At 55.6% G+C, this 20,529-nt stretch overlaps 1 protein-coding gene across 7 annotated transcripts in view; it reads left to right on the forward strand.

Moving 5' to 3' along the window:
* Window positions 1-3,684, forward strand: part of NR2F2 (nuclear receptor subfamily 2 group F member 2) — a 494,304-nt gene extending 490,620 nt beyond the window's left edge. For all 7 annotated transcript variants that reach the window (XM_081124791.1, XM_081124792.1, XM_081124793.1 and 4 more), the window contains one exon: window positions 2,476-3,684. In XM_081124791.1, coding sequence (XP_080980917.1) covers window positions 2,476-2,750 — 275 coding nt within the window. In that variant the 3' untranslated portion in view covers window positions 2,751-3,684. The remainder of the gene's footprint in view (window positions 1-2,475) is intronic.
* Window positions 3,685-20,529: the final 16,845 nt, after the last annotated feature.

Below are 20,529 nucleotides of genomic sequence, written 5' to 3' on the forward strand. Positions count from 1 at the left end.
CAGGTTGGGATGAGTGCTCCTGCTCACCCCCTGGGCCAGCCCAGCCTGTGGAAACTTGTCCGCCCCCAAGGTTCTCTCTGTCACCCTGGCTTAGCCTCCAGGAGATGCCCCCCGGGCACTGGGGCGGGCCTGGCATCTGCTCGCAGGGGAAAGTTTGCCTGGTAACTCAGTTAAGAGTTGGAGCTGCAGGCAAATCCAACCGGAGGGCACCAATTTTGAAAATCATATACTCATTCAAACAATGCAGCCTGCCAGGAGCGGGGAGAGAGCCGCCAGGAAGGGGCGAGAGGAGGAGAGGGGCCATCATAACTCTTGGGCGCGTCTGCAGGGGGTTGGAGACTCTGGCCTATTGCCTCCCCTGCCCAGGCAAACACTTGAGGCAATTTTCAAACAACCCACAGTGCCTGCCAACTTGGGCTGGATATGGATGTTGCCGCAGATAGAAAACCAGCATTGACTGCGTGATGAAATCTAATTAGTCTGCATGTAGTTTAACCTGTGTGAGTAATAGATCTAATATTAATTAACTCTTGAGGCCAAATGATTTTTGCAAGTGTCTTTGCGCTTTGCGCCACACCTGAGCCTTTTGGCTGCCTCCGGGCTGGGTTCAGCCCAGCCCAGGTGGGTGGAAGGCACCCCCTCCACCTTCTGGTTCCAAGTTCTCAGCTGATCCCTTTGTCAAGGCCAAGAGGGAAAGGGTTCCCAAGTCAGCATTACCAACCATTTGGATGTGGGTAAGGCTTGGAGGCTAGTCACCCACTGGATTACCCCCCCCCCAACTTGGAATCAGGAGAGTAGGAGAGAGCTTTGTGGCTCAGGTGGCAGACAAAAAAGATCCACCACCTCTCCCTTATTGTTTGAAGGAAATCTGGGGACCCAAGCCATTAGCTGGATGTATTTACAGGTCCTGAGTCTTTTCTCTAGTGCTGGTTTTTACCTAAAACCCCAAATTTCACAGCCACCCCAAACTGTGCCTCTGAAAGTGCTTAGGTAATCAATTAGAGGGCAGGGTCTGGGCAGAGGCAGAGCCGCCTGCAGAGGCTGGCGTCTGGATCATCCTCCTGGGGGACCTGTCATAACCAGAACGTTTGCCTGACGGATGCAAACGTAGGAGCAGGAGAGCCCCCTACCCCCGCAGCCACCTTCAGCTGGTCCCACAACCCCACACCCAACCCACCATGTCCCCAGACGGCGATGGGGGTGGCTGTTAATTTCTTGACATCATTGTTAGCTCTCAGCCTCACCCTTGGTCTTTCAAGGAAAGAAATGCCTGGTTCTGTGGTCACAGTTGAATTTATTACTATTTGTCCAACGTAGAGGCCTGTGTGGGGAATGCAAATCACCCCACAAAGAGATAAAAGCTCCTGCTATCTGATTTCCGAGGGATGCTCAGGGAAGGGGCCTCATGGAAACAGATCTTTTCATTCTCGAGCACAGACACCCGCGCTGGGTGCAGACAGGTAGAGTCCTGGACACACACACGCGGGAAGATTGCATGTGTGCTCTGAGTCTTGGGGTGGAGACGGTGGCCGCTGTTTTCCAAGCCCCGTTTTAAGATTCACAGTGTGTATGTGTCAGCCCCAGTCTTGTCTGGGGAGCCCCGAAAGGTCAGGTCACAACCTGCGCCGCCTCCACTGAGAAGCCTCTCATTTCAAAGGCACTTATTGTATTTTTTTTTTTTTTAACGTATCAGAAAAAGAAACGTGTTCTGAGGATAACTGGGAGGGGAGGGGGGTCCTCTTTGGAGGGACCTGGGTTGTTTTTTAAAAAACAAAAAAAATACAAAAACAAAAATAAATAAAGGGGGGGGTAGGAGAAAAGGGGGAGAGAAGAAAGGGGGGGAGAGAAACAGCTGAAATGAACAGAAAGATCACAGTTTGCATGGCTGCCCTTCAATGGGCTAAACTGACAAGATCAGTTTTAAAGGGCCACTTAAATCAGTTTCAAAGGCCGGAGCAAAATGAGTCGCCCTCTTTGGGGACAATCTGAGGCTGGGTCGTGGGCGCCATTCCTCGGTGCCGGGCCAGGTTGTCGCCCCCCCTCCCCACCCCATAATTATCAGCCTAACTGTTATTTACAGGCGAGGAGGGGGAGGAGCACGAGCACTTTTGGTTTCGTCTGTTTGTGTTTCTGTTTACTGACTTGGGCCAGATTTCACCCAACGCGCGCCCTCCGCCGGGGCCTCCCAGGGACCAAGCCTGGGCACCGGGGCGGTGGAAGCCTTGCAGCCGCACGGAGCCGGGGGTTTTCTTTTTAAGCAGATGCCCCAGGGTCATGCCCAGCTGTCCCCCACCCTGCCCACGGGCCCCCTCCCCGAGTTGCAGGCTCTAGGCATGTGTCCCCCGCGCGCGCGCACACATGGTCACGCACCTCACGTGGCCCACTGCAGACCTCCCGGTCTGGTGGCTGGATTTCTCTACATTTTTCTCCTTCTGGGTTTTTTTTTTGTTTTGTTTTGTTTTCACTTCCCTGCAGATGCCTGTGGCCTTTCGGACGTCGCCCACGTGGAGAGCTTGCAGGAGAAGTCCCAGTGCGCCCTGGAGGAGTACGTCCGGAGCCAGTACCCCAACCAGCCGACGCGCTTCGGGAAGCTCTTGCTGAGACTCCCCTCCCTGCGCACCGTCTCCTCCTCGGTTATAGAACAATTGTTTTTCGTCCGTTTGGTAGGTAAAACCCCCATCGAAACCCTCATCCGGGATATGTTACTGTCCGGCAGCAGTTTTAACTGGCCGTATATGGCAATTCAATAAAAATTAAAAAAAAAAATAAAATAAATAATTTTTTTTTTTTTCTCAAAGTAAGAAGGGGGAGTGAAACAGAGAAACAAAAGGCCCAAGAGACTGGTTTGTTTGCTTAAATTCCTTCTGTTAAGAAAGGATATAAAAGAATGTTACCAGTTTGCTAAAAGAAGAGAGGAAAGATTTAATGGACTGTGAATTTCCAAAAAAAAAAAAAAAAAATTAAAAAGACTGTCAAGTGAACTTTTACAGAATGCATTAAAAAAAAAACTCCTGTGTCCGTCAGAACAACTTGCTACTTTTTTTTTTTTTTTTTTGTATAAAAAGGAAATTAGTCTTTTTTTTTTTTTTCTCCTTTTGGTAAATTTTTGAAAAAATATTGCTAAAAAGTGCATTTAAGGAGATTGGGAGAAAATTAGCAGAATGGAGAAAGTAAGTCTCTCTCTCTCTTTTTTTTTCTTCCCCAAATTATTAATTGTCCTGTGTCTATGTACCTCTAGCTGTTATTTCTTTGTACTTTCCTGGTTCCAAACCAGTTTATTCTGTGGTTCTATAATAAGTTTTGATATAATCTTGGCTTCTTAAAAACTGTGTATCCTTAAAATATATGTTCTGCAAGAATTAAAACCGAGTCCATGAAAATATCATAGGAAGACATAAAACTTTAAAAGGCAAGTCAGAGGTGATGGGAGCGCACTTAGAGGTGGTGACCAAAAATTTTAGGTGACGCGGAGCACTGTTAATTTGAAAATTGGAGGAACCACGTACAACACTTAACTCCCCCTACCCTGCCCTCCTCCCCCCCCAAAAGACACCGAGACACAAACCTAGCTTTTTAAAAATATTTTAAGAAAGAGAATGAACTGTGGAATTTATTGGCAGCCCAGGAATGTGTCCAAGACACGTGCTGAGGTTTTCAATAAAACGTGAACTTTTGTAATTTGAATTGAGTCCCGCTTAGTTCTTGAATTGTTATGAAAACCGTATATCTGTTTGTACATTTGCAAACCCTTTGTATTATAATTGTTGATATTCCCTTTTTAAAAGAAAAAAAAATGCCATTGAAATCAGCATGACAACTGTTGGCACTTATAGGTAATGTGATTGAGTCCCTACCTTAGAGTTTACAGTTTGTGTTTTAAAAAAAAAAAAACTGAAGGTTTTTTTTTTTTTTTAAGTGCAACATTTCTGTATACTGTAAAAGTTATAATAACTGAACTGTTTGGTCGAGTCTTTGTGTGTTATATTCCAAGGAAAATTTGAAAGTATTCAGAAATTAAAATATTATTTGATATCTGAAACCTGTTTGGCTGTCCCCACTCACTGTCTTCCTGTGGCCAAAAGCCCCCGTGAGCTCTGGCTGAGTGGGGCCGGGAGGCCCATTTGTTTACGATCCTCAGTTTGCTCAAAGGTGGACTAGAGTATTTATTTGCCTGCTTGATTTGGGGGGGTATGTGTGTGTGGGGGGGGAGAAAGCTGAAGTTAATGGTTTATCTATGGTTTAGGAAATGCCATAATGATATAGTCAACCACCCCCATTCACCTAATGCTCTTTTTAATTAAAAATGGATTTGGGGGGGGGGGGGTTATGTGCAGGGAAAAAGGGGGCCCTTATATTTGTCACACTTAAGTGCCTGCTTAGGGAAGGTATTGTGAAAAGTCTTTGAAACCTGGAGATGGGTCTCTATGCTATGATCAGAAAAAAAAACATAGTGTATGGTACCTTTCCGACAGTCGTGCAGAAAAGACCGTTTGCAGCGAGTGTTTCCTGAAGTGGCTGTGATGGTTTTTGTGTGTGTTTTTTAAATAATTCTGCGGCTCTTATCTGGTGTGGTGGTGGCGAGGATTTCAGAGTCAGTGGAATCACAGTGCTGAGGAGTCTGCTCTGAATGTATATGTGATAACTTCCAGTTGGCCTGCCTGTCCCCTCCCCCTTCTGTGTTCCTTCTGGGAGAGCATGACCACAGGTCAAGGGAATCTTTTCCGCTGGAGTTATGTACATAAAAAAAAAAAAAAACCCAAAAAACACATCAACATTTTTGACATTGCAGATTGTGTAGATACACAACCTGGACTGCTCTGGGGATCCTTTGTCCTTAAGGAGCCAAATTAAGACAAAAAGGAGAGAGAGGGAGGGAGACAGAAGGAAGGGAACCTGACAGGCGGTGCTGACTTGGAAGCAGCCACTATTTTGTTGTGGAGTCTGCCCCCCGCCCCCCTCCCCTCCTTTCCTGGGCTGGAGAAAGCTAAGTTCCTGGGAACTTGCAGTTTTGCTCTGACTGAGGCTCTTCTGCACCCCGCCCCCATATTTCCCTATGTTGTGGTTTAATTTAAAAAATTGGGGTGGGGAGGGAAGGAGGAAGTGTGGGGTCATTTCATAAAGTGTATTAGACTTGGATTCTCCGTGCCAGCGAGTGCAGGGAGACCAGAAGTGCCCGTCTGCTGTGTGCATTAGAGCGGGGTTGTCCATCCATCCATCCATCCGGCCCAGGGCCTAGCTCCCTCCTGGAGACACTTATGCACATAAATGCAAGTGTGTCCTCAGGGCTGAACACCCCTGACCTCTCCGATCGAGGTCTCCTAGGCTGGCTTTTACTTTCGTCCCCTTTGCAAGTGCTACCCATGTGCGTGTGTGAAAGTTTCCTCCGCTAAGTGACACGCAGGCCCTTTCCTGTATTTTGCTTGGTGTTAGTTTATTGTAAACAGCCATTTGTTGTAAATTATTATTGGCATTAAATTATAATTTATGATTCTCAAAGCAAAAGGCAGTCCCTGTTTTATTCTGCTGTGAGCATGTGTCCTAGACGCTGGGGGATCTGTGTGTGTCTCTCTCTCCAAGTTTCAGCCATCAGACGGAGGGGGTGTGCGAGGCAGGCAAACAGGACCCAGAATTTTTCAGAGGTTAAGACAAAACCTCTTGTATATGTTTAGAGTGGCCCGGAGGAGGGTCTGTTTAGAGTCTTGAGCTCGGTTTAAGTTTATCGCATTTAAAGAAAGTTTTTCTTTTCACGCTGAGTTAGAACAAAAGATCTTTGCTGAGACTGAACTGGACAAAAGGCGAGGGCTGGGACCCAGCGAGTGCGTTTCTGTGTGAAATTGACGAGATCTTTAAAAAAAAAAGCTGCTAAACATGGCGACTCTTTCCCTTTAAGTGTCTCTCTTTCCTTGCTGGTTTCCCCCCCCCCCCCCATCGGATCGGAGCTCTCGCTTTATTTCTTCCCGCAACCGCGCTCCCCCTCCTCTCGGCGCTCGGGGGTGTGCGAGAACCGGGTTAGAGACGCGAAACTGCAACAATAGTCGGCGGAGGGGCCGAGAGAGAGAAAGGGGGTGCCTGTGGGGGGGCATCGCTGCTTCTCGCCTCTTGCAAACCAACCTGGGGGGAGCCTGAGCTGGGGGGTGGGGGGTTCGTGCCCGTCCGCGGGGCGCGCGCACTGGCCCAGCCTCGGCCTCGCAGCAGGAGCCGACCCCGGGGCTGCGTCTCCAAGTTATCGGGGCGACGTCCGGGGCTGGTTCCGCGGGGCCGGAGGCGGCGGGGACCAGGGCCTGGCGTGGGCAGCGGCCGCCGAGAAGCGCCGGCCCCCCGCCCTCCCCCCCGGTTGCGCGCGATGGAGAGTCCCGGGCGCGCGCGCGGAGCTGCTCTCGGGGCTGCGCGCGCGGGGCGGCCGGCGGCAGGCGGGGGCGCTGGGGGCGGGGGCTGGGGGCGGCCGGGGGGCGGTCGGGGGGAGCCCGAGCGTGTGAAACTCTGCCTCGAAGCTCGCTTTTGACTTGGTCCTATGAGCTGAGCCAACATGGCGTCTCCCACTGCTCCGCGAGCGCCGGGCTGCCAGGCTCGGCAGGGCCGGGTAATAGGAAACACATTGATTCCCCCCGAAAAGAAAAAAAAAAAAAAAGGCGGGGGGGGGGGGGACGGCCAAAGGCCATTCCATCTGCAGGCAGAAAACCCTCTTTTAAACTCTGCCTGGCCCGGGAGTGCGATCGGTCCGCGATGATCTGTAATTACAGCAGCAGGAGTCGTAGGGGAAATAGGGGTAACGCAGGACCCCTTCTCTCTGCGCCCCCCTCTCCTTCACCGCCCCCCAGTAATCAGGAGAGTTTATTTCATGTCTCCCCTCCCTCCGAGCATCAGTGTAGGGGAAGCAAAAGTCTGGATCCTCAAACGATCTTAAATGTTTTAATGGTAAAGGGGGAGGGGAGCGCGCAGAGCTCGGCTGCTCCTCTCGCTCATTAACGCAGGGGCCGCGCGGGGAGGGGGGGGACCCTGCGCCCGCCGAGCTGGGGGGTGGGGGCCGCGCTGCGGACCCCGCCGGACGTGGGCAGAACTTGCTGCTGGCAGGTCGAAGTTATGAGAAAGGTGGCTTTCCGGGCGCAGGGCTGACCGGGGGCGCGCAGGGGTCGAGGGGCTGGTTCTGGGCCTAGAAATGTGTGGAGCCGCGTGGACAGCGCCCCTGGCAGGAGCGCGCCTGCAGCGAGGGTCCGAGAGCGGGCGAGGTGGGCCGTGGGACGGACCTGGCCTCCCAGAGGGGGGTCTCCCGAGGGCCCCTGCAGAGCCAGGGGATGGGCCGGTCTGAGCCCAAGCGGACAGATCGCCCCTTAGGTCCAGCCCCAGCCCGAGCCCGGAGACCCCGACCCTCAGCCGCCTGGGAGGGAAGGGAGGCTACTCTCTGAATTCCGGGCCTCATCGAGATTTATTGAAGCTGGGGTTTTTAAAAAAAAAAAAAAAGTGCTTCAGATGATTTTTTCCCATTTTCTCAGATTTCAAAGGCTCCCTGCAGTGCGGATGCCTAATTAATGGTGAAATTCAACTAAATCTAATTATGCAGTAATTTTAAAGCAGTTAGTGCTGGGCGTTGGTTTGTAATAGGACCCCAGTTTTTTAAAGTTTGCTTACTATGTGGATTCAGGGGAAAGCCATCTTTTGTAGTTCTGCTGGGTGAGCCCCAGGGCGGAGAACTGCCCCTCTCACCTCTATCTGCACCCCCACTCCTATCCCCCCTTTCTCTCTCTCTCTCTCTGCACCCCCCTCCCCCCAGTTCAGGCTGAAAAGCTAAGCCAGGTGCCTGCTCAGCCAGGAGACCCGGCTTCATAAACCGACTGGGGAAAGGGCCTTCCCTTCAAGGATTTCCCATCAGGACACAAAGGGGCTGGGGATCTGCCCTCCTGGATGAGTCTGTGGACACCCGAAAAACCGGGCAGGGACTGTCGTCTCTAATAGATTTCCTCCGCGCAACATCCATTGTCATTAAGGCCAAAAGCTGACGCTCGGGGTTATAAATCTTATCGCTCTTCTGATAACACACTTGTAATAAGTGAGCGTCCAATTCAAAGCGAATTGTAAAACTGCCTCATTTAATACGGCATCTGTGTCGTTAAAACTTTTATTTATTATTATTATTATATATTTTTTTACTTCCCGCGCGTCCTGCAGGCCTGGCATTCCGGCCAGGCCAGCGCCGAGGTGCCTACTGGGCCCTGGGTGGGTGGGTGGGTGGGTAGGTAGGGGCAAGGGGGAGAAAGGCATGGGAGGTGGGCAGCCTGGGGTCCGCCTCTGGATCTTAGTCTGGGGTGACACCCCGCCCCCCGAGGCAGAGAGGGCCTGGGTGGGTGGGTGGGGGCGCGCTGTGTCCCCTTCTGGGAGCGCCCCAAGCGGCCCCCTCGCATGAAACAGGCTTGTGATTGGCTAAGAAAAACACATCTGCGTCGGAGTTGGGCCTTGGTTAATTAGCTGAACAAAGGGCCGTTTGGGTTTTTACCTTTTGCTGGGGGAATATGTGTGTTATTTCGGGAGTGTCGCCGGCCCTCTTTTTTTTTTTTTTTCCATCGCAGCCACGACGTTAATTTTATTGGGATTACTGATGGGAAATGAGGTGACGCGGGCTTCCGAGAGGAAAAGCTTGAGCATTGCCCCCTCTGGAACTATATTTTTCCACCCAGCCTCCTGCGCGCGGGGAGGGGGTGCGCCGGGCTGGGGGGCGAACGGCGCGGCGAGTCCGGAGCAATTGGAATCAGGCTCGAGGCGCGCTGATCTCGGGTGACAGAGCGTGTGTGGAGGCTGAGCTCTATAATTTGCGCCTCTGCTGCTTTACTAGGCCTGGATAACGAACTAATGAGCTTTGGCCCAGCGCTGTGTCACTTGTATTTATTTTCTTAGGGCAACTCGGAGGTAGCGGAAGCGTCCCTTATGCAGAGCCCAGGGAGGGCCCTGAGGCCTGACCGCCACACTGTCCTGCCCGGGGTCGTTGGCTGCGTCCCCGGGGAGCCAGGGCGCGCGGAGCTGACCGAGCCCCGGCACTGGGCCTTTACGCGAGGCCCTGGGGCGATCGGGAGGCGCTAAGGCCCTTCGGAGGCGCGGGCATTCCTGCAGGCCCAGCTCCCTGAGGTTGGGGTGGAGGGACGCGGGGGCAAGCCCAGGGCAGATCCCCAAGGCACGCACGTGATGGTCAGAGAGGTGCAAAGGTGGCCGGCGCTGCTCCCTGCTGGTGCCGGGCAGAGGAGGGACCCAGAAGCAGAGCATGTCAAGGCCAAGGAACCCTTGAGCGAGCTGAAGCTATTCCCGCCCCGTGGCCAGGGCGGCTGTCTGCTTTGTGCGGAGGGAGGCCTGGCTCAGCTCTCCGGCTAACTTGTTTGGGGGGGGGGGAGCAGAAAGGATGCTTTTAAAAAGCTCTTGGGGGTCCTTAAGTGCGCGGGGCAGGGGGGCACACCCTTCCCTCTCTAGTCTGGCTCATCCACCGAGTCTCAGTTGGAGAGGCCTGGAATTAAGTAAAGGAGTGAGGCGTAAAAGGGGTCATCGGAGGAAGCGCGCATGTCCCTGGTGCCCTGGCACAGAGAACAGGAGCCCCCACGTGGAGCAGGGGGCTGGGGGTGCAAGGGAAGGGGGTGCCCAGCGAACTGCAAGGCCCGTGGGGACTTGTCCGCTCAGCCGCCGGCGACTTCCCGTGGCTCTCGCCTCGCTCCGGGTCAGACAGCCCTGACTAATCCCGCCCAGGCTCTGCGCCCCCGCCCGCCCACCCGCCCATCTCTCCCGGCCTCTCCTGGCCGCATCCCTTTGCCTTCCTACCCCCTCCCCACCCCTTCCTTCCTTCCTGCAAATGGGTGTTAACGCGGGTCTTTATGTTCTCTCTATAACTAGGATGTAATCACGCGCCCCATGCCTCTCTCTAAAAGCATTTAATAAATGTCTATTAAACTGCTACAAATGTAAGATGAATTCAGTGGCGCTGCTGCCTCCCTCAATCGGAACGGTAATGATGGATTTATCAACGGGGATTCGCCCGCAGCACGGCGAGGGAGGTTTACTCAGCAAATATGTCCTCGAGCACCCACCCTAATACAATCATTCTGTCCCCCGCGGGCGCCACCGCCTGGGCCGCGCCTGGGCCCGGCTGTTGGACCGCGGGGCGCGCCCCTCTCCCTGCCTCTCACCCCGTCCTCTACCCTTCCCGTCTCCTCTCTTGGCAGGGATTGGGGGGGGGCTGCTGGATAGGATTTGGAGATAGAGAGAAGCTGGTGGCCTTGCCAGAGACATCAGTGGCCCCTCTGAGCCCCTCTTGGCTCTGAAGGGGCAGCAGTCATTCCTGAGTCTGCGAGTGGGCTCCAGGGCCCTGGCTATGAGTCTGCGAGTGGGCTCCAGGGCCCTGGCTCTGACCGCGTCTTGGGTGGTGGGATCCTCGCTGGGCCTGCAGCCCAGCCCTGGGCACCATTCTAGGGGAGGCGGCTGGAGGACCCAGGCCTCGGGTCTCCCCAGGCCCTAGGAGGGGCCCGAGTGTGCCCAGAGTGGGCGCCTTGGGAGCCCACGGCCCTCTCCGGTTGCTGGACCCCGGCAACTAAAGCAGAGGCGGCCGTTTTATCCAAGGCTAGGGTGTAGCCTGGAGCCGGGGGCAAAACTTCCAGGTCTCTCTCCCCGACCTGCCCCAGCAGAGGCCACCGGCCATTCCAAAGTGTGTGTGGCTGCGGGTTTTTAAAAATCCGGTCTGGGCGCGGTGATCGTTAACGGGCAGAGCCCGGTGCCCAGCGCCTCGGCCTCTCGGGCTTTTATCTTTGTTTTCGAGGCTTGGCCAGCGCTCCCTTGCTCCATCCAGCCCAGCTCGCATTTGCTCTGGCCTCCGATTTCTTTCTTCTTTGGAAATTTCATTGAGATGTCTCTGTACTCCGCTTGTCAGTTATCTTTGTTCCTTTTAAATAAAGGGCTTTTAAATGGACTTATTGCTCCCAGCGTGGGTTCCTCTCTCTAAATGTTAGAAAACTGTGCCATCTACCCGCTACGCTGAGTACTGTCACACTCGGAGACCTCGGGGACCTCCGGGCCGGCTTCAATGCTGCCGGCAGGGCCGCGGGCGCAGGAGGGGGGTGAGGGTGGGGTGGGGGGGCTCACGTGGATTTGTACAGATCTCCGCCTGCAGCCTCCCGATCCCCGCGTGGCCGCGAACTTGGCGACAGCGGCCGGTCAGGGACTGAATCCCAGGCGGGACCGGGGCTCATCCCTTTCCTCAGATGCCCCAGGCCAAGGAAGGGGGGCGCGGGGGCTGGTTTTAGATGCCAGCAGCCACTGGGGGTCCCGGGGAGCCCAGGCCGGCGGGGGAGGCTGTGGGGCAGGGGCGGGCTTGGAGCTGGAGTGGTCCTGCCGCGCAGCCCCGCGCTCTCCCTGGGGGCGGCTGGGCTCCGAGCCGCCGCGGCCTCGGAGCTTCCCGGGCTCTCGGGGATCCAGAGAGAGGCCGGCTCGGCTGCGGGCGGCTCGGCTGCAACTCCCAGCTCCGCTTTCCCGGGTGCAGACGTTTCCAGCGTCTTCTGTAAGCCCAGGACGTGCTTCCCTTTACGGGAGTGGGGTTGAGCCGCAGCGCGTTGGAACAAGTCGGGTGTCAGCTGAGGGGTCTCCGAGCCCGGAGCCCCCCTCCTCTGCAAAGCGTCCCACCCGCAACCGCAGGGCCTTTTTGAATGAGCTTAAATGGATTAAGGGTTTAGATTTTATTCTGTGGCTACCCCTCCCAGGTGCCTTTTGTTTTTTTAACCCATTAGGAGCATTAGCTAAGATTTCCAAGTGTCAGTTGGGTACTTATGCTTGTGAGGGCAAATATGTATCTATATGTGTTCCCCGATAGGGTTGGTGGCTTTTCCCACAGCCTGGCCCTGGCGGAGAAACGGCGTTTGAAGGAACAGACGGTCACATCTATGTTGCTCTTTGGAGAAGAGCCCAGGGCCTCGCAGTCAATGAGCTGAGATCTTTCGATACTTGTTGCTAAGACGAAACTGTGAAAGTCCAGCCTCACCGGACAGCTGCTTCCCCATTTCCCTAAAACCGTGGCGGCGCGACCGCATGGGAAATGACCACTGCTCCCCCCACCGCCCTATTTTTCTAGATTATTCGGCACCGATCCGCCCTTAAAGAATCAGGCTGTTTTCTGTTTCCCCCCCTGGACGCCCTCTGACTGCCTCCCCGCCTCCGTCCGCCAGGTTCTTTCTTAAATGTATTTATTTCTCATTTGTATCATTTGAACGTGAGTTTCCCACTCACCCTCTCACTCGCCCCCCTGCCCCTTGCCTGAGACTCAGAAGGGAAACTGTGTCAATAACCACAATAGTACAGTGTCCAGACAAAGGCAAAATTACGTTTTTATGACCAGGACTAGGATGGGGGATATAGTCTCTGCTCTGCTCTCCTCCCTCCCTCCCTCTCTCTCTCTCATCTCTGTCTCTTTAAATAAGCATCTTAGGAAATAATCTCCTTCGAACACAAACTGCTCCCTCCTTGAAAATGCCACCGTCCCCAAGTCCCTGGCTCTCCCGGAGCCAATCCCCTCGGCGCCTGGCAGCCAGTGCCAGCCCCTGGCCCCGGCTGGGGGAGCGGAGATGCCCCTACGGAGACGGGGGGCCCTTTGAGTGCTGTGGGGTCCTGTCCACCTGGACCGGGCAGCTGACCAGGTCTGCTAGCAAGTTCCAAACAGGGGCTTGCTCACAATTTATTCAGTAATTCTCGGTTCCCCTTAGCTTCTCCCTACAGCCACCTGGTTCCCAAAAGGAGGGGAGAGGAGTCTGGGGCTTTGCATATATATCCCCCCCATTGCCTTCCCTGCTTTCCAGGCCTTTCCCCACCTTCGTCACTATTTTAAAATCCCTGTGGCTTTGGGACTGAGCAGGCCACTCAGTCAACTGTCGTGTCCACCAGGATGGACCTCTAGGCATCCTCGCTTGTCCAAAAGAGACTGAACCAAATGAAGTGATGGGTCGGAGTGTTATTGACCTCTGTCCAGAACCTTCCTTTGCCTCCCAGGGGGTGAGGGCTCCTGGGGGCGCAGGGGGAGCCTGGCCTGCACCCAGCGCTGTGGCCCTGGCCCCGAGGCCCCTCTGGCCTTCCACCCGCGCGCCTGCCGTGTGCCCATCCCTGCGCCGCTGCCCCGTGGCGAGGAAGGTCTGGGAAACATTTTCTCTGCGCTAATTTCATATTTCCCCTTTCCCCCCCGGCAACATTAAACATAATTTTGCGCTGTCACTGTCGCTAAGATTGCGGTTTGGTGATGTCTCTACTTGGAAATATGACCCCTTCGCCTCCAACAGGGAGTCCTCCCTGTTCAGCCTCTGAGAGGCCCCTTCTCCAGCTCCATCGGGGACGTCAGGGTTTCTGAGAAAAGTCAGAGCCAGAGAGAAGGGGGGGCAGTAATGAAGGCCAGAGGGGTCCCCACCGGAACCCCACAGTTCTTCCAAACCCCCTTTCCCTGCACTTGCAGATGCAAATGTATTTTTGACGTGCGTTTGCTGCTCGGCTTGTTTGTTTAATAAAATCCCTGTGTTTTTCTAACGTCTCGCTACCCGGGAAGGGTGACCACAGCTCCTCCACTTTCCAAATGTGTCTTTGAATTTGTTTGTTGGCTTTGGGTGTCTCTCCTCTTCAGCTCCTCTCAGTCCTCTATCCCTCCCCCTGCCCCCCAAACATTTTCTCCCCAGCTAAGCAATAATCCGGCCACGTTCCCGGAGATAAAATCCATTTATCCCGTGTGTTGCCTCCTCTCCGAGGCCCAGTTATCCGGGGCCTCCGGTGACAGGCTGGAGCGACAGAGGCGAGGCTTCTCCCGGCTCCCAGGCCTTGCCCTCCTTCCCTTTAAGGTGCCAGCCTGCTGGAGGGGGGAGCAGGGGAGGCTTCTGAGCTCCAGCCAAGCTGCCCACCTTCTGCAGGTTTGCTCTCTGCTCCTGGCCGGGGGTCCTAGGTGCTTTGCATTTTTGCTCCCGGTCCTTGCAGGAGCTGCCATCACTCTGCACGCTCCACAAAAGTGTCGCTCAGCTTCCTGCACCCAGGCTGCTGGTTGCAGAGCGATTATCTCATTTCGCCGGTGCAGAGTGAAGCTGCTGCTGGCAGCCCCTGGGTCAGGCATTCAGCGGAGGGCCCGTGTCACACACCCAACCCCAAGGTTAATTTTCCCTCATTAGCATCTCCATAGCCCGCTCCCTGCTCGGGATCTGGGGTTCTAGCGGCTGTCACCTCCCTGCTCCCCTCTGGGATGTGCGCTCTCTCGGGGCCTCCTCCCCACAACATACCTTCTGCCAGGTTCCCATTGGATCCTTAGGCGGATCACTGAAAACTCATCTCATCAGTTTCCAGTTTGCCTGCTTCCTCCCTGGAGCGCATCTCTGCCCTCGCAGGCCCCTCCTGGACTATTCCGCTTTATTTGAATTAGTTCAAAATAACTAATTTCGAAGAGCTTCCCTTTGACTCCCCCACCTCCACCCCTCACTCTTTCATTCACCGCCTAGTAAAACCTAAAGATACTAAATGGCAAAGTTCAGCCGGGTTTGCAGGAGGGGGGGGGCAGCCGACTAGAAACAAACTAGAGGTTGCAACGGAAGAGAGAATCGCATCCCCGCCTAAGTAGCCGACTGTGTTTGTGTGTCTGTAGCCGAGTGTGTGTTTTTAGGATTTCTTTGAACCGCCCCTCTGCAGGCTCCACACAGGCCTTTGCCGAAGCCAGTCACGGTATAGGGACTTGGAGTTCACCTCTTCCAGCAAATGAATCTTTTCATTTAGAGACCAATAAATCTCCATCTCTAGCTACCTTTCCTAGACCCGGCCCGCGAGCTCCCCGAGGCAAGGCTGGGGGTTATAATAAAGACCAGATCGACTTTGCCAAGCGCGTTCTTCCCCCCCCCCCCATCACCACCACCCTTTTTCTGCCAACCTGAAAAATTCCCCCATCCAACAAATAAAAGTTCAGGGAAGTAGCTTTTCGCCGGGAGCAGATGGTTGGGAATTTCTTTACCTTTTCCCAGCCAGCCTGTTGCCTGAAGTGCTTTTCCAAGCTCAGACACCGAAATGATTTATAGTTTTTTCAACAAGTCATTATTGTGGGGTGTTGCTTAGGTGGGGCTCAGACAATCTAATAATCAATGTGAGGCTGGGGGCGGCGGGGGAGGGGATCGTCTGTGACCGAGAGGAGAGTGAACGCCAGGACATGAAAGCCAGGCGGGTCCCCAGGGATGGAATTTGGGGAAAGAGCCTGCACACGTCGGCTCCGGGGCTGCAAAGAAATACATTGTTAACAACAAACAAAACAGACAATGCCCTGAGCTCTGCCTTGATTCAGAGCTGAGCTACTTGCAAGATTTTTTAGCTGCACTGTTCACTTGGATGGGGGATCTGGGCCATTTGAAATGCAACCTCCAGAATTCAGTTTCTGATTTCCTACCCCTCCTGCTATATTTTCTTTATTTCCTGATGGCCTCCCAGGGGGCTGATCTCCCCCCCCCCCATAGACGACTCGGTGTTTTTCCTGTCTCCCCTGGTCACCCATTCGCTTCCTTCCCCCTTTCCTTCCTTCAGAGACGGAGGGACAGAAAGCGAACAGGAGGGGGGTTTCCAAACGGCTCGCCTCTAAATATTATTAATCGCCCTTACAAGGCAGCCGGCTCCTCGCTAATAACAAAGTTGTAAATTACCCCCCCCCCCCCCCCCCGACTTTCAGAAATTTCCCATTTGTCAGCTTTGATTGAGTGGATCCATGGTCCACTCTTTGAAATAATTTCAGCCGCTCTGACAACCGGCTCTGCCCACGGAGCGGGGAGCAGAGCGCGGCCCCTGACCGTGGGCCCTGCCCCGCTGCTTTTACCCGGCGCGGAAACTTCTGGCTCCCACCCCGAGGCCCAGGGTCGGGCGCTTCTGGGAAAGTTCGAGGGGCAGTTAAACCGCAAGGAGGGGGCTGACCGGCAGACCTGCGTGTGTGCGCTGATTTATCTGTAATTTTGAAAGCCTGGTCCAGCAAATTCATTGTATTGAAAGAACCAAACGACATCAGTCCTGAATATTTTTTTTCCCCTCCAGATCCAAGGCTAAAAAGATTCCTACCCCCAGGAAACTCACCCAAACAGCCCCATTTCTCCTTATATTTCTGGATACCATTTCTGAGGAGCTGCTTTACTCTCAGCTCTCCTAGCAGAGATGGCATTAGGGTGGCGGCTGGGGGGGAAAGGTCGGTGGGGGCGCACAGGAACTCTGGGGACAGGAGCACCCGGAGGACCCCACCTTTTAGGAAGGGGGCTGTCTGTTCCAAACGTCTTTTTTCCCTCCACCGTCACATCCAGAATGCAATTTTGGCCGCTATCAATACCCGCTGCCTCCAATACCTCTTGAGTTTTAATCTTAATTATATTATTAAGTGAAGTACCGTGCTGTCAGGGGATTGAACATGATTTATGACGTCTGCCTATTCAAGGATCGATCGCGAATATCGCTACTATCATCTATCAATATTCTCCGGCCGGGGTATTTCTCGCACCACCGTGGTGGTTTGTGATACGGAGATGATAGGCTGCAGGAAAAGACTATTTATTCTTTGTAGGTCTAGCTTCCCAGGTGCGGCGGGGCGCGGGCGCGGGCGGCAGGAGACTCGGTGCGCTCCACACCCAGAGAGAGTTTAAAGGCTTGTGCGTTTTTTTCATGTTTAAACCAGTGACTTCGGATCTGGTCGAAGAAAAACCAGAGTCGTTTTTTAGGGAAAGAGGTAACCTCTGCAGGTCGATATCGGGGCGAGCGCTTTCTAGCTGCCAGGCGATTTGCAAGGAGACTAGAAGGAAAACCAGCAACTAGGGGACCCCTTTGTAGGAACATGGCGGGATGGGGACTGGCTTGGGGGGGTAGGCTGTATTATTTTGGAGCAGGGCTGTGCCTGTGCCCTTCCACTTAGAGGTGTCCAATTTCTGGGATCAATCAAAGCTCGCCACTGCCAGCCACCCCTGCAAGGACACTCACCTGCTCCCGCCTCCTCAGCAAAGGTGGAGGCGGGTGCGAAACGCGCAGCACTAAGCCCAGAGGAGCCTGGGCGCGCGGAGGCCTTTTGTCTCCAGACTGAGCGCGCAGCTCTGGCTTTTTTCCACCCTCGCAGGGCACCGCACGGGTCACGGGCGAGTCTCAGCCCCTGCTTTACGGGGGTGGGAGGGAGGGGCGGTGAATGGAGCCAAACTGCCGCCTGGGACCCGACCCAGGCTGCAGCACCCGGGCGGGGTGCGGCGGGGAGCGGGCCTGAGCACCGCACTGGCCGCCTGGCCTGTGTCCTGCTTCTGTCCCCGGGGCACACCAGGCCGCCAGGGCCCCAAGACTCCCTCCTCAGCTGCCTGGGTCTTGGATTGATCAAGCGCCCGCTGGCACCCCGAGGGAGGTGCACCCCGCCTGGAGCAAGGCCCCCTGTGACCTGGGCGGGAGGAGGCGCAGGATGCGGGGCCTCAGGCCTGGCTCTGCGCCTGGCCTTCCACCCCCGGCCTGGCCCCAGCGGCCTTCACGGCCCAGTCTGCGCTCCTCCAAGTTCCAGCTCCAAGAAGCAGGAATATCCCTGGAACCTGTTGGCCTTCCCTCTCCCGGTCCAGAGGCCTTGGGCCCACACTGGCCAGGCGGGTTTTTGACCACAGGCAGGGAGGGACAATGCTTGGCCTGGCTCCTGGCTGTCCCCAGCACTCCGCCTCTCCGGGCCAGGAGAAAGTGTTTCAGGGCATAAACCCCAACCCCCCAGACATGCCATCCCACCCATCTGGCCACCTGCCTGCTTGTCCTGGCCTCCCACTCCTACCCTTGGCCACCACGGTTTGTTCTCAGATTAGGAATCTCCCAGGGGCCTGGATGCCTGGTCCATAGTAGGCACTCAATAAATGCTAGCTGGTATTTTAGGCACATCTGGCTTCCTCCACCAGCACCCCAGTCTCCATTTATTCCACAGTAACTACAGCACAGCCGAGGTCCCACGCTCCGCACCTAGGGGCCCACCAGCTGCCTCTGCCCCTCCAGAGGCGGGAGCTACAGCCCCCCACCCGTGAGGTGGGAAAAACCCAAGGCCCCTGTGCCCCCCCCAGGTGTCCGTCCGGCCTGGGCCACCTCAGCCGAAGACACTAAGGCCTGAAGCGGGTGGTAGCAGGTCTCTAACTGTCCCTGCCCAGGTCAGGACCAGGGGAGGGGCATTTCCGCCCAGTAACACCCTCCAAAAGTGGATGGTGGTTCGTTACTTTAAAAACAAACGACAATACAGGGGGTGGGGTGGGGGTGGGGGACCAGGGGCAGGTCGAGGCAGGAGGAGCGGGAGCAGCTGAGTCAGGAGCGTGGGAATGACAAGGTTTCCTTCCAGAAACCAGCCTTTGGGTGGGCCTCTCGCGGGCCTGGGCCGAGGGCGATGCGTTGACGGGAGACGGAGCCGCTAAAAAAGACCAAGTACAAAGTACAAGGCCGGGCCGCGGGGTTTTATCTGACCACCTAAAATAAATATCACTCCGCCTCTCTGATTCTGGTTCTTAACCCACGATACTCTTGCTGTTGTTTTTATTCCTTTGCAAACGACATTCCGGTGCCAGGCGGCCTGGAGGCCGCAGAAGGAGCCACGCCCAGGACGGCGACCACCTGCTGCGCTGCCACCCGGCCTGGTCCCCCCCACCCCCAGGTCCCTTCCCTCCCCCTCCCCGCCCCAGGCTGATGGATAGTCTTGGATATGCTCCCCTTTAAAAATGCCAAACGTCCTGTCCGTGCAGACCGTCCGTCCCCTCCTTTCTAATCATCTTTCGGCGCGAGGAGGGACCCGGGCGCAGGCCCAGCGGCGCGCGCCCCGCCGCCCGCATTGTGCCGCAGTCGCCAAAACCCCGGCGTCGCTTGAGGCTAATGGGTCTCGGGCGAGGGAGTCGCGAAGGAATCAGTGAGTGGCCTAAGGAGCGAGATTTAAGCTTCGGGAATTAAGGGACTGGAAGGAGCATATAATTCATAGGATTCCCCCCGCCCCCTCCCACTCAAGTCTCCCCGCTCCGCGTTTGGGGACGCGCTGCGGGCTCCTGCGCGTCTGGGGCGCCCTTCCCTGCGCTCAGGCCCCTCGCCCTGCGCTCGCTTCTCACAGCCCCCAGGAGGAGGCGCTGGCGCCCGGGGCGGCCTCTGGTTCCTCCCAGCCGTGGTCCCCAAGCAAAGCCCCGCTCCGAGGAGGCCACACACACACACACACACACGCACACACGCAGCCAAGAGGGGAGTTTGATTTGTCTCATTGGCGTCTAGGCCTGAAAGGAAATTCATTTGGGTAAACAGCCAAGCTTCCAGGCTTAGCGCCCGGCTCCCGCCCCCGCCCCTCCACCCCTCCCGCTCCCCGAGTCCCCTTCAACCCCACCCGCCACCCACACTCCGCTCGGCAGCCGGGCCCCGAGCGAGCTCCGCGCGTCCCGGCGGGAGCCGGGGCTCCCCGGGTTCAAAGGGCCGCAGCCCCCAGGGAATGCCCTCCTCGCAGTGCCCCCGGGGGCAGAAGCGGACTGCAGGGCCGTGGGACCGGCCTGGGCCACGGTAGGAACCGCGAAACCTCCCGATTCCCTAAGTAGGGCTCGTCCCGGGGAGGGAGGGCGCCCGGGGAGTACGGACCCCGCAGGGACATTGGCGCCCAGACCGAGCCCGCGCGGCCCGCCTGGCGGGCACCCTGGGCCCCACCAAGCGGTTCCGGGCGCGCGTACACGAGTGTGCCCGGCCCCGGGCGGGGGCCTGGAGCCTCTGCAGGCCGCATCGCGCCCCGCACAGCACCCTAGGGCGATTACCGGGTCCCCACCTCCCTGCAAACGGCCTGGGCTCCTAGCAGAGACTTTAATCCATATTAAGCGTTTTCTGAAGTTTGGTTATTTCCATAGAACAGTTCTCAGTTAACTGGCTATAAACATAATGAATAGTTATTAACATGCAAAAAAAAAAAACCCCAAAAAACAACCTTTGCGGTGTTTAAAAGGAGATTGGTTTCTCTCTAGCTCACACTCTCAAGCGTGCAAAAAACCTTGAAATCTGAAAGTATCCTGATTAGATTATTAGGCCTGATTACGGGGTGCCCCCCCCAATTCTCTAATGAAACTCCTTCCTCTCCTCCCCTCTCCCCCACTCGCACTCTCTCCTCCCGGCCTCTCTCCCCGTCTGATCCAGGAGTGATTAGCAGCAGCCTCTGGCTACATGTTTTGCATCAATGAAACATAGTGACATAGTTGTAATACAAACGCCGCCGCCTTGCGCTGCATCTTGCGGCAGGAAGTGTAATAGCAATAAAAATCATTTTTCATCTCCAGGCGTTATTCGGGTGGGGGGGTTGGGGGGGCAGAAAATCAGGATGTGAGAAGAGCAGGGGGTGGGGGTGCCGGGGGTAAAAATGAAAGGGAGAGAGAGAGAGAAGTGGAGCCTAGTGAAACCTCTCCAATTTAGAGACTTCTCAAAACTGGAGACATCTAGAGTCAAGCTTATTTTCTCTTAAGCTCCCTTCTGTTGTCTGTCTCTGCTCCTCACGGCTGTCCCCCAGGGGACCCCAGGACCTTCTAGCTCCCAGTGTCTCTC

This window comes from Miniopterus schreibersii, assembly GCF_964146895.1.
Source record: "Miniopterus schreibersii genome assembly, chromosome: 22".
NCBI classification, from domain to species: Eukaryota; Metazoa; Chordata; class Mammalia; order Chiroptera; family Miniopteridae; genus Miniopterus; species Miniopterus schreibersii.